This window comes from Ischnura elegans, chromosome 3 (assembly GCF_921293095.1).
Source record: "Ischnura elegans chromosome 3, ioIscEleg1.1, whole genome shotgun sequence".
Classification (NCBI taxonomy): Eukaryota; Metazoa; Arthropoda; class Insecta; order Odonata; family Coenagrionidae; genus Ischnura; species Ischnura elegans.
Window position 1 is genome coordinate 5584036 of NC_060248.1, and position 16704 is coordinate 5600739.

A 16704-nucleotide genomic window follows, 5' to 3' on the forward strand; every position below is an offset into this window, starting at 1 on the left:
TATCAAGCAATGACAATGGTTTTAGCATTACAGTGATTCATGATTTTTCCTTTTAATAGTGCCTTTACTGTGGCGATACTTTGGATTATTTAGCGGCGTTTGTTGGATTAATTAGCTTAGACGTCCCTAAAGTTATATTATTTCCTGTGGTTATCTCTATTCATTCATTCTTCCCCAGCGATTCCAAATAAGAGGCGAGTCAAGGTAATAATCACTGAGGAGTTCATTTGAAGTATCAACCAGGAGAGGGAAAACAACAAGTGGGTGTGCGAAAAAGAGAGGGAAGGAAGTGAAAAGGTGAAGGAGGAGAGAGAAAACAATTAGATGATGAGATGCGGCATTGGCTCGAGGGGAAATGTAAATGCAAAAAACAGCCATAGATTTGAGCCGCCATTTCGAAATGCTGGTCCGTATCACAGAAGTGGTTCAAGTGCTTCAAAGCGAAAGAATGAAACGGACTGGCCTTCAGAGCGGTGACACTTCAAATCACTTGAAGCGTGGTAACTGGAGCACTAACAACATGGTATGCTGATGACACCAATGATTCAGCATCAGCCTCCTCTATAGGTAACCTGGTTACAAGAGCAAGCTGGGTTACAATAGGCTGGCACTTATTTTTTCAAAATGATCTTTAAAAAATTTGTTCTCAAAATGTGCAAAATGGTGAAAAAAAAATTATAAAAAAGTTTCAGGTTAATGCGACATTGGATAGCCATGCCTGAGGCGCATATTGGGCCTTCATAACGTTATTTGGAATGCTGAGTTTTTCGACCCGGATAAAACGTTTTCTTAGGTAAACGTGATATTTCAGAGGCCTTAGTGCAAAAATTTCAACTGTTCAATCGCATCTAGATTCCTTCGAGCCGAAACGCTGCCTCAAAGGTGCTCACCACACCCCCGCCTCCAGGCACGCCGTGTGTTTCTTGATTTGTGGACACAACCAAGTGCCGTGGATCTCATTCATCTCATTGCATGCTGGCAGAGTGGATCTAGAGAGAGTGATAATGACAAGTCGGGGGCCATATGATTCATTTGTCAATGCATTTTTATAAAAAGTAGACAATTTACGCGAAAAGAGGGAGGAAAACTAGGATTTTCACCAGGCAACCAGTGCCTTTGGAGAGTGACAAAAATACTGTGAATCATTCTGTTGATCGTAAAAAGATGAAACCGTGTTGAACATTTTTATGTCGTAAGCTAAGATTAAGATCTCACCTGTCTTTAGCTGCTAATGAACATCAATAATGGATAGAATGAAAATCAAGGGACCCAAATTAGACCCTTGGGGTACACCATCAATGTGCTGACAAACTGGGACGAAACATTGCCCTTGATTCTAAAGGCCTGCTTACACGGTGCATTAACCCATAACATGGGTTAATGTAAGAATGTGTGTCTGTTTGCATGTCTGAATTCATGGACGTTTGCGTGAATGAGAAGCATGAATGAGAGGTTACACAGTACATGCGCTCGCACAAGTTTTCACACATTTTCTTGTAACGCTAGGAGTTTAGTTTTTGTTTATTCCCTTTACAATGCACAAAATTTAAATGTGTAAACAGTATCATTAGGTAGGAAGCAGACGATACCTACCAGAAAATAATTCCCTTTTTGTTATTTTCTGTAGGACCACCTGGTGGTTTATTATGGAATCTACCTATCCACTTGTTTGGCTCGTGTGATTCGGTTTGTTTACTGTGTTCCTGTTTTTATTTTTCACCTCGCTTTCTTTGGACTCGTATTTATACTCTAGTGACACCGACCCTGGCACCTCTTGGATTACCTGCACTGATCGATAATCAACCTTGCACCTTCATTTGGCCCCACTCTCCCGTTATTGACCTTGGCATCACCTGGACTACGCACATGGAAACTGAAGTTTGGGGGTCAATTTGAACAAAATTCACTAATTCTTGATATACTTTGTGGTATTCCATTATAAGTTTTCCTGGATATCAGACATTTACTTATACCACTTATTTTTTATCAGAGCGCAACCCGGGTTTCAATGAATTATCATCATCTTAATTAGCGCCTGAAGATGATAATTCATTTAAGTCAATATGAATCCAATTCTGCGAAAAATATGGATTCAAACAAGGCAGCGACTGCAGACATAGCAGTCATATCAGTTATGCTTGCTGCTGCAGCAATTATGAGATGGCAAGGGAGGAGGAGAAGGAGATCACTTTGGCTATGGATTCGGAGGAGAGAAGGAGGTCGTGGGGTATTGGACATGAAGCATCGTGAGCTCGCAACGCTACACATTGTCTGTAGCAATTGCCCAGAACTCTCTTAACTTCCCACAAAAAAACAGCCCAATGGACGAGTGGAAGTACCATTCCTGTTTGTGGCCAATGATGCCTTCCTGCTCACTACTGCTATTTTAAAGTGCGTAGACACCTCAATGAAGAGAAGAGGATGTTTAATCACAGACTTTCAAGGGCCAGGAGGGTAGTGGAGAATGCATTTGGTATTCTGAGCAATAGGTTCAGAATTTTCCTGACCACAATCAATCTCAGCCCCGAAAAAGTCGATAAAATTGTACTTGCATCAGTTGCCCTACATAATTACCTCTGCGACAAAAATGGTGCAACATATAATGGAAATTCAGAGGATTGTCCATTGCTGGAATTATCACACAGGTTGGGAATAGACCAATGAATTCTGCAATGACCGTACGGGATGAATTCAAAATTATTTCAGTGCTAATTAACCGTATTGGTTTAATTAAAAGACCTGAATATAAATATGTAGATAAACAAATAAGGATTTAATTGTCATGGTCATAAAAGACCCTTTTTATTGCAAACATAATTTTCCTTTCCTTGGCCTCATTCACTATGATAGTGGAATTGCTCTAACGCACTGATTTTTCAGGTTCCATGGCCATGCCAAGAGTGAGAAGGTATTGCTGTAAAATTTGAAATGAAATGGAAATTGCCAATGTGCCTGGGTGCCATGGGTAAGGAACATGTAGAATTCAGTCCACCTTTAGTGCAGGATCACATTTTTTTTAACTACAATAGGACAAATTTCATAGTGCTGCTGGCCTTGGCTGATGTTGATTGAAAATTCATCTATGTTGGTGCAGGAGTGAATGGTACAGTCTGTTTTTTCCCACTCAATCGAAGACTTCCGAGGGAGCAAATTGAAACACAATGTGTTGATGGCTGATGATGCCTTTCAATTAACCCCCGCAGATTTAAAAATCCCTATCCAAGCAGAGATAAAAGGAATGTGGTGATCAAAGAAGTTTTTACTAGAGGCTCTTAAGGCAAAAATTTTTGGAGGAGAATGCCATTGGGATATTAAGCTACAGGTTTAGAGTATTCCTCACCACAATGAACCTGAGCCCTGAAAAAGAACACTTTCCAAATTTCAAACATTACTTTGTTTTTTTCCTTATTCTTTATTGTCCTCAGTTTGGAGGCAACTGTCACCCCAAAGCTTCCCTCCAGGTCATCAGTAATTTATGGAAGTTAGGTTTCCAAGTGTCTGCGTGAAGTACGTTAGGGCCAAACGAAGCAGAGGTCAAAATTACAAATTTAATCGAACGTAAACAAACACCACAACACAAGCTAGGTGACAACTAAACGTGTCGTTTCCTTCGTTTCCCACCAGGTGGCTCTGCTTTGAGTTCAACTTGTGCGAAATTAGAAAAGGTTCTATTTTCCGTTAACGTGTTCATGCATTTGTACATTTTGGGGTGGTTTCATTGTGAATTTTTCCATTCATTCTCGCATTCATACATTTAGGCATTAACCCATACAGGCTAATGCACCGTATAACCAGGCCTTAATACTTAACTTATGATTTGACGAGTATGATCAGCCAATGGTGAGTTCCACAATCACAACAAATGTGATTTTACACAATCCTCGTCACATATTTAGATGACTGAATACCTTCAAGGGGTGATTGCCCAAAATACCAACTTCGGGCTGCTTCAAACAAGACAAGAGCCACGGCAGCACACGTCTCTCACCTGCAGCCAGCACTCCTAAGAACGACACCTCCGTGGGCGTCCACGCCTCCTTGCCTTGTGGCTTGCCCAGCCAAGACGACGCCACCCTCGCCAGAGCACGCAGGCAGTGCAGAGGGGGGCAGCCCTTGCCAACGCCCATCAACAGTGACTGCGAGACCAGGGGTGCCACCCTAAACAGAACCTGTGGCTTGGGCAACTGGTCAGGCCTGAGGCCACACAGCAGAGCCCCCATCGCCCCTGCCGCCTCCACGCCCAACGCCTCCCCTCCCGACGGCAGCAGCTGCATCGCCAACTCATCCACCTGTGGGACAGCTCAGAGTATGTATGTGATTGCTTTTCATAATATGTAATAAGGGATGGGCAACTCACCAAGGATAATGGAGTACTTTCAACATTTGATGATCCAAAAAGGAAATTTATTTACTTCACCACAAAGGCCTTTACCGAATTTCTACGAATATAGTCCCCCCCCCCCCCCCCCCCCGTAAATTTGAGGCTTCAGTCTCGGGAAAAGTTAAAAAAATGCGTTTGAATATAGTCCCCCCCTTTACTTTTACCACAGGCATTTTTGGAAAAAAAGGGGGGACTATATTCAGACATATACGGTGATGACACCTTAAGGCTAAACACGACAGGCATATGGTGTGAATCTTCGCCAACCTCAGCAGAAGAGAACCTCAGCACCATAGAATAGTAACTACATCCCACATTTCCCAAAATCCACTATCCTCCACCCATTGGTAGAGGTCCGTGAAAATGGTTTTATTTTTTGCTAAAATTTGTTTTAAAAACATGTGATTTAGGTGTTATAGAAAATCTTGGCGGTATAACTATAATGCTACAATTTTCCCACGTTTATAGGCATTTTATTATTTAATGGTACACGTTTCATGAATACTTATACTTTTATTAAGCATTTTACGTAACATTAAACACAATTTCAACTGTACAAAATTTCTGATAAAACTAAATGAAAGAAATTGTTCAACTTATATTGGTTCAAGGTATATGAATGGTCCAAGTATGTAGTCTTGGTGAAAACGATCGGCAAACAGCAAATTCCCGCTACCATGTGTATACTTTGAGAGCTATTCCAGATTTTTGGATCGTCAAGTTTCTCTGCACTAAATAAAGCCTTTAAAAACGCTTCTGTAGTAGCAACAACAAGCTCCTCCTTTGCTTTCTTTGACTGAGTGACTGTGTGTTCAAATGATAGCTGTCGTTTTATGGGTCCCCTTTCTTTTACACGTTTATGTGTATAGCTACTGATGTGCTTTAACAAAGTGTCACATCTTTCAAATTAAAATCTTTTATCGCGTACTTTGCACAGTAACACTCTGTCTTTCACATAAAATCCTTCTCAGCTAAATTCACTTGCCCTGGTATGAACAGTATCAATAGCTTTTGGCATTTTAAAATTCCTATCCTTCATTCGATATTTACAGCTGGAATTACGATTAAAAAAATGGTCTAACCGCAAAACACAACCACTCATGATGGTGTTTTCAAACTGAGTGCTGGGTAGCTACGGCATAACCATAGTACTGTATAACTTACAACTTGGCCAAAATGTTTCATGTCGTGGGTTCCCTTTCGATGCCCCTCACCAAGGAGTTGAGGGAAGGTAGGGCAGCAGCCAGATACAAAAAAATCGCTTTTTGATTACAGCTGTTGCCAATCAGTCAGGAAAGGCAGTGAAAGAAGCACACACAACTAATAATCGGATTCAAAGACACTTGAAAAATTATTTCCCATTTATCGATCCTGAAACATCTAGAATGAGATGCTTTCTCTCCTACAGGATTTGATGTTAGATTTGACCAATGTCAAAATGATTTTTTTTGGATTGTAGCTCAGTGGAGAGCCGAACATCCGACGTCCGCTAATAGGGAGAACCCCCTCTCCTCCTATCCTTTCTGTTCCTTCCTTCTGTTCCCCAACTACTAGCGCTTCATGCTTTCAAATAATCATGTGTGTATATGGATGTCTTTAAACGAATCGAATCGTGCAGTTGACGGCTGCCGTGGTCACCACGGCACCCATTTCAATCCGGCCCGGCAGTGCGCCGTCTACGGTGTGAAATAGAGGCAGCGCTACATTGAGGCCACTTTCTGACGAATCGACTTTTCTCTGGCCACCGTTCACGTCACGATGCCATGAAATTCAGGCCACTTAAAGACGAGACGACTCTCTGCCACGCTGTGTGCCGTGCCGTGAACGGCGGCCGTGTTTAAGTCAACGAAATTGTTACATTATGCCCACACTCAAGGTTTTACTGCAACAAGTCATCCAATAACGCTGTCTAATGCGTCGCGGTGAGTCACCGGAGTTACTGCACAGCATTGACACGTACCGGGCGAGTAAGCTTGTATTTCCGCACTTCCGCGGCCGGGTTAAATTTCTTCCCGCACATTTTTAATTCATAATATCTAATTTTTCAGGTGAGAAAGCGCCTCATTCTAATATTTCAGGATTGATACGTGGGAATCGAAGAAAGACGCTGTGATAAATTTAACGGCAAATTCTGGCAGAGAAATCACTAGAGTGCGATATTACACGGATGCTTTATGCACGAGAGTAAACAAGCCAATTGACCTTGGAATCGTAATGAGATAGAGCAAATGAACGTCGGCAGCGTTAAACAATGAAGGCTTTGGCTTTAATAGATTATGACTCATTGGATGTGATTTTTTCAATAATCCACCTAAAATTGCAAAAAAATGCTATATTTTGTTTTTATCGAGAGTAAAAAATATTTACAAAAAGTTGAAATCTTGAGGCAACAAAAGTAATTGAATTTGGGCTAGCAAAGAGAACACCCAACTGCGCAACAAAATTTAATGTGCCCACTGAAGGGTTTAACTTTTAAGGGGTAAATTTCAACAAATTTGCTCAATCTATTATTTTTTCCTGGCATATATGCTCTTAGCACATACTGATAAACCTTTACTATCAAATAATATACTAATTTCACTTAAAGGTATTTTTTATAAGAGAAAATTTGGATACTGGGGTTGTTCATCACTGGCGATGATGATTACCATAGCATTGTCACTGGAACCCAACTAGCTAGTTTATGCACAATGTATGAAATGAATGCAAGTTGAAAATTTGGTGTTCACACAGCTCCTGCATAATTCCCATGATTGTTTAGCATTTACAAAGCAAGACCCTGTCACTAAATCAATTTTTTAGCCAAAAAAATCTGTTTCAAAACCCACACATTAATGACGGAATTCGGTTGGAAACAAAATCAGACCCACGAATGTATTTTTCACTAAAAGTGTAAAATACAACATAGCAACTTAAATTCCACTCTCAACTCCCAACACAACCCTAAATCCAATCAAGTATAAAATTTGGTGTTATCACAACAATAATTTATCTCTCTCTTTAACTCGAGAATTTTCACCCAACTGGACTTGAAAATGAGTTAAGTTGATAATTGCACAACTATTTTAATTAACTATGCTGTATTTGACCAACCAAAAATGATGGCTTACCATTTCCCAATTAGAGATTTCTTGGCCCAACACTGAGACCGAGTCCAGGTTAGAGACAATGGAGACATTGAATGCAAGCAGATCCTCCAGGATCATGACAGAAACCAATTTTCCAAGATCTGCCAACTCCACAGGTACATCACTCTGAAAACATTCCAAGACACCTCAGCATCCCAAGCATAAGAAACATAGTAAAGCTGCAAGATTTCACCCACACACAAAGACAAATTATGCTCTCTGAACAAGAGGGATGGACTTCCTCGCGGAAAGTTTGAATTACAAGGGTCTTCAATATTAACGTTATTAACTTTGCTGACACACAGTATGTTTTTGGTATTAAATTCAAATTGATATGTAGTGTTGATTCTCTTTATGATGAACCTCTATCAAACATGTCCTCCCATCAGCGAAAAAAATTAAGTTTCGATATTCCTCCCATTAGAACAGTGCATTTTCATCCTCCACGGAACAAACCCCTTCACAAAAAAAAAATTCTGTTGAACAAAATGATTTTTTATTCCAGAGTTGATTTTCTAGCTCTTAACAACAAAATGATGAAATATACAAATGGATTTCACTCCTCTCTCATTGGAGATGTTATTTGCAAAAGAACTACGTAGTAAAGCTAGCAGAATTAGTCTATAGAATCTTGAGGAGTTTAACGGCGTTTTTCATTTTACTGTCAACGCAAAGCCCAGATTTTTTCTTAAAATGGGATTGGCTCAAACAAATAATTATCCAAACCTTTCAATTTCATCTCACCCACAAGAAATATGAGAAAGAGTCAATTGAATCTATCACATAGCGCTCCTTCATCGGCATTCTTCCGTGAGAGCAGTGCCTAGACCTTCGACTAGCAAGCCAGGTGCTTTGTCTTCACATAATGTTTCTCTCCCTCATCCCCACATGGGATGCATTTCGATATAAATTCAATCCAATGGTTCTAAGCCACCCCTGAATCGCTAGGGACTTTCACTTCTTCAATTTGACTTCAAAGATAATGCGATAACTAACAACACAAGCTGTTCTCCAAGGGTAGTTAGAACTACCGTTTCTTAAAAATACTTTTCAACGATGGTTTACATCTCTTGACCGGAAAAGAACAGAAAAGGCATTTTCCCTGACATTTATTCAAATGGTAAGCTAGAACATTCTCTCCCTGAAGAACAACATCATGTGACAATGAAATGCAGATGTCACTGATTCCATGTAATGACATGAGGATGGCTATTAGAATCAATGTTCATCAAAGGTCGTTTATCTGCTACATACTATTTCATGTCAAAAGAGAATGACAACCACAGTTTTGATGACCAAACCTCCATCCATGACTTGAAGTTAACCTCTCATTATGGAAAAAATGCTGCATATTTACAGCAAATAGATAAGCACATAACAACATGAAAATCCAACACGAATTTTTTTACTCTGACAGCATTGCTAACTCCAAAGGCAATGACATATTTTCACATGAGCTCCATTTCTGATGAAAATAATACTTTTCATAGCCACCCGGAGAATAAAATTGAAAAAAAAAAAGAAGATACAGACCAATGAGACATGGAGACGTAAAAATGGAATTACTATTAACATTGACAACCATACACAATCATACAATGGCGCGGCCGGACGGGGAGGCTCGGGCCCTTTGCGATCTCCACCAGAGGTGCCAGATTCCTCGGAGTGGATTTTAAAAATGACACCAACAGCGAGAGAGAAGGACTAGAGAAAGACCTAGAGGAAAAAATTCAAAACGGACTGAGGAAGTGGGATGCAGTATCGGGGGCCCTGTCCCTGCGGGGCAGGACGAGGGTCCCAACCAGTTCGTGGCACTGACCATCTGGTACCGCCTACAGACCCAGCCCATCGGCCCTCGGTGCGCCCGGCGGGTGCAAGCCGCCCTCACGGATTTTGTGTGGGGAAGGGGACGAAAACACTGGGTCGCCGGAGCTGTGTTGACGGCCCCGCTCGGGTGCAGAGGACTGCACCTGACTGACGTGCAGGCAAAAATAACCGCCATGAGAATTAACTTCTTTCAACGATACGTCACGGGTGAAGACCAACCTTGGAAAATTCTCGTCTCCCACTTCCTCGAGACGAGACCTAGGAGGAACGGATTCTACTCCTCATTGAGAAACGCCCTCGACACCATGGACGTGAGGTCCGGGAAGAACGGAGGACCTCTCCCGACAGCGTGGCCCCCGACGGCGGAGTCCCTCCCCTTCGGTTTCCGGAGCGAGCTGTCGAGGCAATTGCGAACGTTTCCCGTACATAAAAGGGATATTTACAAAGAAATTGTTGCCCAAAAAAACAAAGGGAAGTGGCCTCACAAGGACGGCATATGGGGGGAGCCTACGCGCTGGAAAGCCTTCTGGACGGCGCCGACCCTGGGGAGGGAAGGCGAAGTGTCTTGGAGGCTGGCACACGATCGCCTGGCGGATGGCGTCTTCCTGTCGCGGTCAGGATTGCGGCGGGGCTCGGGGTGCAGAACGTGCCCCGGAAGAGAGACCGGAGAGAGAGGCGTGGAGGACAGCTAGAGAATGGATAACGAGAGTCACGGGGTGCAAAGCAATACGTGCCTTGGAGCTGCACAGAGGCATCCCCCCTCTGAGGGGTGGCTTTGCAAAACGGGACTTACTGGCAAACTTTATTATATCCGAAGCAAAGGCCAGTATCTACCATTGTTTTACGGCAACAGAAAAAGGAGAAAGAACGGCTCCAATATACGCCGAATACTTTAAAAAAAGAATTGAAAGAAGAATTAGGAGAGAATATCTATACCGTAACTTCAAGTGCGACATGAAATCCTTCATTGATATGTGGTGTCAGGGCGGCGTGCTTTGCGAAGTGGAAGAAGCGGAATCAGGGGACATGATATTAAAAATGAAGATAGAGCCATAGAAGAAAAAATGTAATAATAAAGGCTGAAACATACTGAGGCACAACCACTCGGAGGGGGGGCCACATACGCGGAGGGATGGGGTCCAAGGTTGCGGTAGCCAGCCCCTTCGGCGGACCTCCCCTGTGCGCGGCCCTCCCCCTCGGAGAATGAAAGGGCGATGGAAGAATCGTTCAACGAAAAAATTAATAAATGAAAATGGAAAAATGAAAGGAAAAAAATGATGAATAAAACTAGGTGGTGATGAAATTTTTTTAAACCTTTTAAAAAAACCGCCCATATAATAATAATAATAATAATAATAAATATAAAAATAATAATAATAATTTAAAAAAACACAATCATTCCGAGGGGAAAATTTTTAAGTTATTTGATATTAACTAGGGATGAGTCGATTCCACTTTTTTTCGATTCCGATTCCAATTTCGATTCCTTCAAATCGATTCCCGATTCCATCGATTCTTGTTCCTTCAAACAGGTGGGATTTTGATTTATCTGTAGTGTTGCTGTAATTAAAATTTAAGAATTGAATAGAATAAAATTACTAGGGATGGACGGATCCAGGATTTTTGGAGCCTGATCTTTCAAATCGGATATTTTCGATTCCAAATGCATTTTCAAATTCCTGCCATTAAACAAAGTCATTATTCAAGTTTATTCTGGGTACATACAATAAATGGAATGCTTTTTAGATTTTCATACACATTTTAATATTTTTATAAATTAAAAATCTTTTTTATAGGCTTTCAAGTTGTTTTTTTTAAACATCTTTACATGCTCAGGACCTAAACTGTTATGCTTGGGTTTGGAAATGAAAATAGGAAAAATCTTAGGATGAACCACTGACCAGTGGCATAGCAAGAGGAACCCCCCAAAATATAAAAACACAATAACTTTCCTTCATAAAAGGAAACAAAATATTTAAAAATCATGAATTTACAAAAATGAAAAAAATCGCTGAAAAATGAAGTTTTTTCTATTATGAAGGACGTTAAAATTAGTTTGAAACCCTCTCCTTTGTACCATGTTGTTTAAAAATTTTCCCCCCTGGTTTTGGACCCCTCCTTAACAAAATTCCTGGCTACCCCCCTGCTATCGACTGAATTCAAATTTTCCTCACACACGTTTCCCCCGAATTTTACTTTCTCATCGCATACGGGCTTGTGTTTCATCCGAAAATGCTTCAGTATGATGAGGTGGCACATCCTCGCAATAATTTACGCCACAGTGCACGCACACTGCATTCATTGGTTCTCCTTATCTCAATGGAAATATTTATACACAATGAAAGACATTTTTATCGGTGTATCATTAAATTAAATTGCAACTGTCCAATCAGCAACACAATTAACAGTACTTAAAACGGCATTAACGTCACGTGCTACAAGGTGCTCCACCGCTCAGCATGAGGAAGGGGTGGGCAGCAGAAGCGCGTAAAGGAGAGGTGGAGGGGAAGGAGCAGTGGCGTAGCCAGGTATTTTGTTCGGGGGGAGTGAGAGGGGGCCCAAAACCAGGGGGGAAAATTTTAGAAAAAACCGGGCACTTAATAATGGGTTTTAAACCAATTTTAACACTTTTTATCGCCGAAAAAAACTTACTTTGTTAAAGAAAAATTTTTGCAAATTCCTGATTTTTTAACATTTTGTTTTCTTTTGTGAAGGACAATAATTGTGTTTCTATATTTCGGGGAGAGGGGGTCCGGACCCTCCCCCTGGATACGCCACTGGGAAGGAGCGCGTAAAGGAGAGGTGGAGAGGAAGGAGCGCCCTCCCTCCGTATTTCAAACAACGAGGCTACAAATGAGGGACTCAAGGATGAAGAAGTCAGATCTTGCTTCAGTGACGTCGTTGCCTTCAAAGCGAAGTCGGGCTCGCTATGTGATGCATGTAGTTGGCGTTTCCAATCCGTCTCCAATTGTTTGAGGGGTTAATGCAGCGCTTGTTTCTTTGAAAATTGTGCTGTTTGGACAATGTTGCATATCAGTAAAGTCTAATTGTAGAATTGTAGATAGAATACTGAGTGGCAATCAATTAGAGCTGAAAAATAAACTGTAATATCGTCAGGAATGCGTCTCGTTTGGTCTAATTCTTTTTTAAATCTCGTGCTTTTCATTTAATTGTTGAAGCTATCGAGATATCTTCGGGCCCAGAAAGTCACTCTCCTATCATTTGTCGTCTAGAAACGGAGAACTGAAGCAGGTAGGCCAAAAAAGGTCAGTTGGTGAGACGAGGTAGAGATTAAACACGCTTCAGTTGTTTTCTTGTGACTTGATAACTTCCTTAGAAGACAATGATTTATGGTCCGTGTGATTTCGGAAACAAAAAAAAAACAAAAGAGGTACGAGCTGATGGACGGCCGAGGGTGATTTTCTGAAATCTGCGACGTAGTTACTTTTGACGTGGTTATTATCCAACGGCGCTGAGATTCCCCCGATGATTGTTCAATCTCTTGGGAAGAGTTACACTAAGTGCCAGTCTTATTTTTCCTTTTTTATTTTCTGGCTGAAAATCCTGGCCACGGCTGAAATTCTACTCGTAACCTCTGCGAGAGCTTTCAAATAAAACGGTTCATGAATAAGACAAGAATCGCATGCAACGGCGCATTCCAAGAGAGAATCGGAACTCTTTCCTCCATTTTGGGGCGTTTCATTCACTGAAGCTATTATTTAAAATTTCGGATCCAGATCCGATGTCTTCCGCGACTTTGGATCCGATGTATCCGATGAAGGACAATATTTGTGGATATTTGGATCCGAGGTATCCGATCCGACCATCCCTAAAAATAACAATAGCCGCGGTGGCTACATTCTCGTTTGGCCGCGGTGGCTAAACAATAATGTAGCGTTCATGGCATCGATACATACCAGAGCAGCCTGGCGGGTGCGCGGTGGCGGCCGAACGCAACCTGTCGAGTCCGCCCAGAGGCCGCAGCGGCTTATGCGAAGTAAGTATTAACTTCCTCAAGGGTTGCATTGATGAAACTGGGCTATACAAACGTGAATGTGTCTAATTTTTTTATTATTGACGCAGACGCGTGTTGGTCTAAAAAAGTTACTTATATAAAAAAACCGCTCTCAGCGCGTATTTATAAGAAACTTTTTTTCACAGGAAAATTCGCTCTCTGCACGTTTTTATTTTCATCAGACTTCAAATAACATTCTAAAATAAAAACATTACTATCGATATATTATACTTTAAAATTGGTGGTCCAGATGAATTCTCCGAATGTGATTCATAATCGCAATAATTTGATTTGCCATGACCAGCGGTTAATAAAAGAACGAAAAACACATGCAATGCTTTCCGAACCCGTGGTTTCCAATTTTTTTTCTCTGAGAGTTGCTCATAAACACGAAGCATTTCAGGGATCGTCGGTTTGAGGCTCTTGCTGACATTTTCATGCTTCCGAGGCCTCTTAGGCATGTTCGTAGCACACCCGCGTGCCAGGCGTATTCTCCGCGCCGGCAAGGCTGACACCGCGGCCGCTTAGGTGTGTGGCAGCCTTTATGCCCCAAACTTATAGTCTATGCTCATAACATATATCTTCCTGGAATCGATGGAATCGGAATCGACTTTAGGCGACCGATTCTCGATTCCGATTCCGTGCCCGAGAATCGGTGGAATCGAGAATCGACATTTAGAATCGACTCATGCATAATATTAACATCCTCTTAAAAATTACTTAATCACAAATCAATTATAATAATTCATTTTACCTCTCATTCCTCGGCTGTTTTCTCCTCCTTTGGGAGAGCTTATTATATCATTTTTGTATTCCTGCATTAGACACCTTTTAATGACTTAAAATTAATTTTTCATTGATTGTAAGCTGCTCTAATCATTACAGACCAAAAATTCAATGAAAATGAAATAAAAAAGATAAAAACAAGCTTTTTTCAAAAACAGCATTAGAAACACTAAAAAGTAAAAATCTTTTCATCATTTGTTAAATGAGTATGGGTACTGATAACGCTTTTCTAAGAAATTACCTAGTTAGGAAAGAGCCTCTTGACAGGTGAGTACACCATTACCATTTTGAGGTAATTCAACTACAGTACTAATGATGAAGTGGAGAGAGAGAGAGAGAGAGAGAGCACAAATAATCGGGAAACACGGACAACCCAAACTTTCACTTAAATGTCTTGTAATTTTCATAATTTACCTAAAACAAACAATACATTATTATTTATGCAGTTATTATGTTATTTAAGAGTGTTTTGCAGAGCTCTCTTCACCAGTACGCAATCTTTTTAGCAGCGATAGCATGGTTGTACTCGTATTATTAATGCTCCATGTAAGGCCTGGTTTCGAAAACCACACATTCGTGGTCGTGTGATCACGGATACAGATAAGTGATTTGCAGCTCCCGTGAATGCGGCTAGCATGCAATTGCTTCCGTTTTACGAAGGGGATTCTAACGGAAATAATAACCCCAGTGTATCCTGGCATTAATGCAGTAATTCCGATGATTTTGCGTCCGAATTTACTTTTTCATAAAGATTGCGGAAAAAATTGAGCGAGAGTGAAAATCATGCACGGATAAACCGCAACACGAATATACAGCAGCCGGATAATCGGGAGTCTGCTGTACATACATATTGGCAAATAGTTCTAAGAACTTCGGAGATGGTGCACAATATAGAGGTTTGTCTATAGTAAGATGGGTTTGAGGGATTTATAACCTTCTTTATCGGTGTTACCAATGAGGACTACCGTAGAGCACAAAACTTGCAGGATTGCAGTGAACGATTTAAAGAATCAAGAATAATTGGCATAGTGCTAGTAAAGGCTGCATGTAGAATAGTGAGAAACAAATTCCAGGAATCACAGGTAAGATGTAAATCCCTAAGGGACAAAAATGGAGAACTAATTCAATTGAAAATGAAGACAAAGTGAAGAGATGAAAAGAATACCTGGTGGAAGAAGTTGTTTATAATCTTTGAATGTGTTATTCATTCAGCATATGAGGAATTCTTGCGGTGGCCTTGCATGCAGTCAAAGAGTGGGAGCAGAGACAAAAGAAGTGGAGATTGCATGATTCGCAACCAGGCACTCACCCACATAGAAAGTTTTCTGGCGTATGTGGAGCACTAAGAATACAAGTACAAATACGAGATCGCCTCTGAAAAGATCACGGTCGGGTGAAGAAAGATCTCAATGAGCCAGGGAAGCAATCTAAAATAACAGATTATGAGCATAAATAAAATATTTTATTAAAGAGAAGGTTTAGATTACATATATGCACGTGTCTTCCGATTAATCTTGCACTCACCACTCACCATTATTATCCGAGACTTAGCTGTAGGTGCAAAATTAAAATTTTATCACTTGTTATTAAGTTTAAAAATTGTTTTCTAAGCAATACAATCCTACCCGAGGGAACTCCTGCAAATCATTACATATCAGTCAATAAATCAGTTCACCTAAATATCCCACAAATACTTGTACCACTTCTTTGGAAAAATATCACATAATTACTTACACCACTTCTTCAAAGAAGTGGTATCAGTAATTGTGTGATATTTAGGAATACTTATAATGGAATACCACAAGGTTAATCAAGAGTTAGTGATTTCTTTTGTCAACAAATCGCTTTGATAGCTTTTCCTACATTGGGAATGGTCACCCTCTAATTAGCAAATACCACTGTGCAACAAAATGTTTTCATTGTCCCAAGAAGTTGGTTATAAATAGAATAAACTGCATTTGAAACAACAGAAGAGAGCAAAATAATTTGGTTCTCAACTACAGAATTTAGCAAGTAAAGTTATTATGTCTCAAGGATTGTGATAAAAACTTAGCATGAAGCAGTACGATCCCTCCTATTCTAGACAGTGATAACAGCCGACAAGAATCAGTGGTACTGATAATTTTCACTGAGAATAGATGCAACCCCAGTTACCATAATTTCAAAGCAATACATAGGACTGTTGAATACTCACCAAATTAGCTTTTTGCCACACCATTCTCAAGGCGTTTCTTTTCAACGGAGCAGAGCCCAATGCATGGACACAAACTCCTATTTCTTGTGGGGACATCAGCTCAATGTCCTCAGGGTTCAGAGCCATGGCCACTATTTCAGGGTCTAAAGCTCTTATTGCATTGCAAGATACCTGGAATTAAGTTTTCAGGATAGAAAGTATGTGATTTTCAACACAAAAGGTCATAATTTGGCAGAAGGATAGCAATGTACTCATTCCATCAAACATGTAGATAAAGGATATTGAAGTAGATAAATACATTTATCAAAACTGCATTAAGTTTAATGTATGTATTCAAAATTTATACCCAAGAAGATATCAAACCAAACTTAGG

General features: G+C 40.6%; 1 protein-coding gene across 1 annotated transcript in view; it reads right to left on the reverse strand.

Moving 5' to 3' along the window:
* The window catches only part of LOC124155369, a 138769-nt gene that overhangs the window by 9325 nt on the left and 112740 nt on the right, over positions 1–16704 (reverse strand). Inside the window, exons 19-21 of the mRNA XM_046529126.1 lie at positions 16332–16502; positions 7492–7635; positions 3989–4289 (exon numbers count right to left, since the gene is read on the reverse strand). Coding sequence (XP_046385082.1) covers positions 3989–4289; positions 7492–7635; positions 16332–16502 — 616 coding nt within the window. The remainder of the gene's footprint in view (positions 1–3988; positions 4290–7491; positions 7636–16331; positions 16503–16704) is intronic.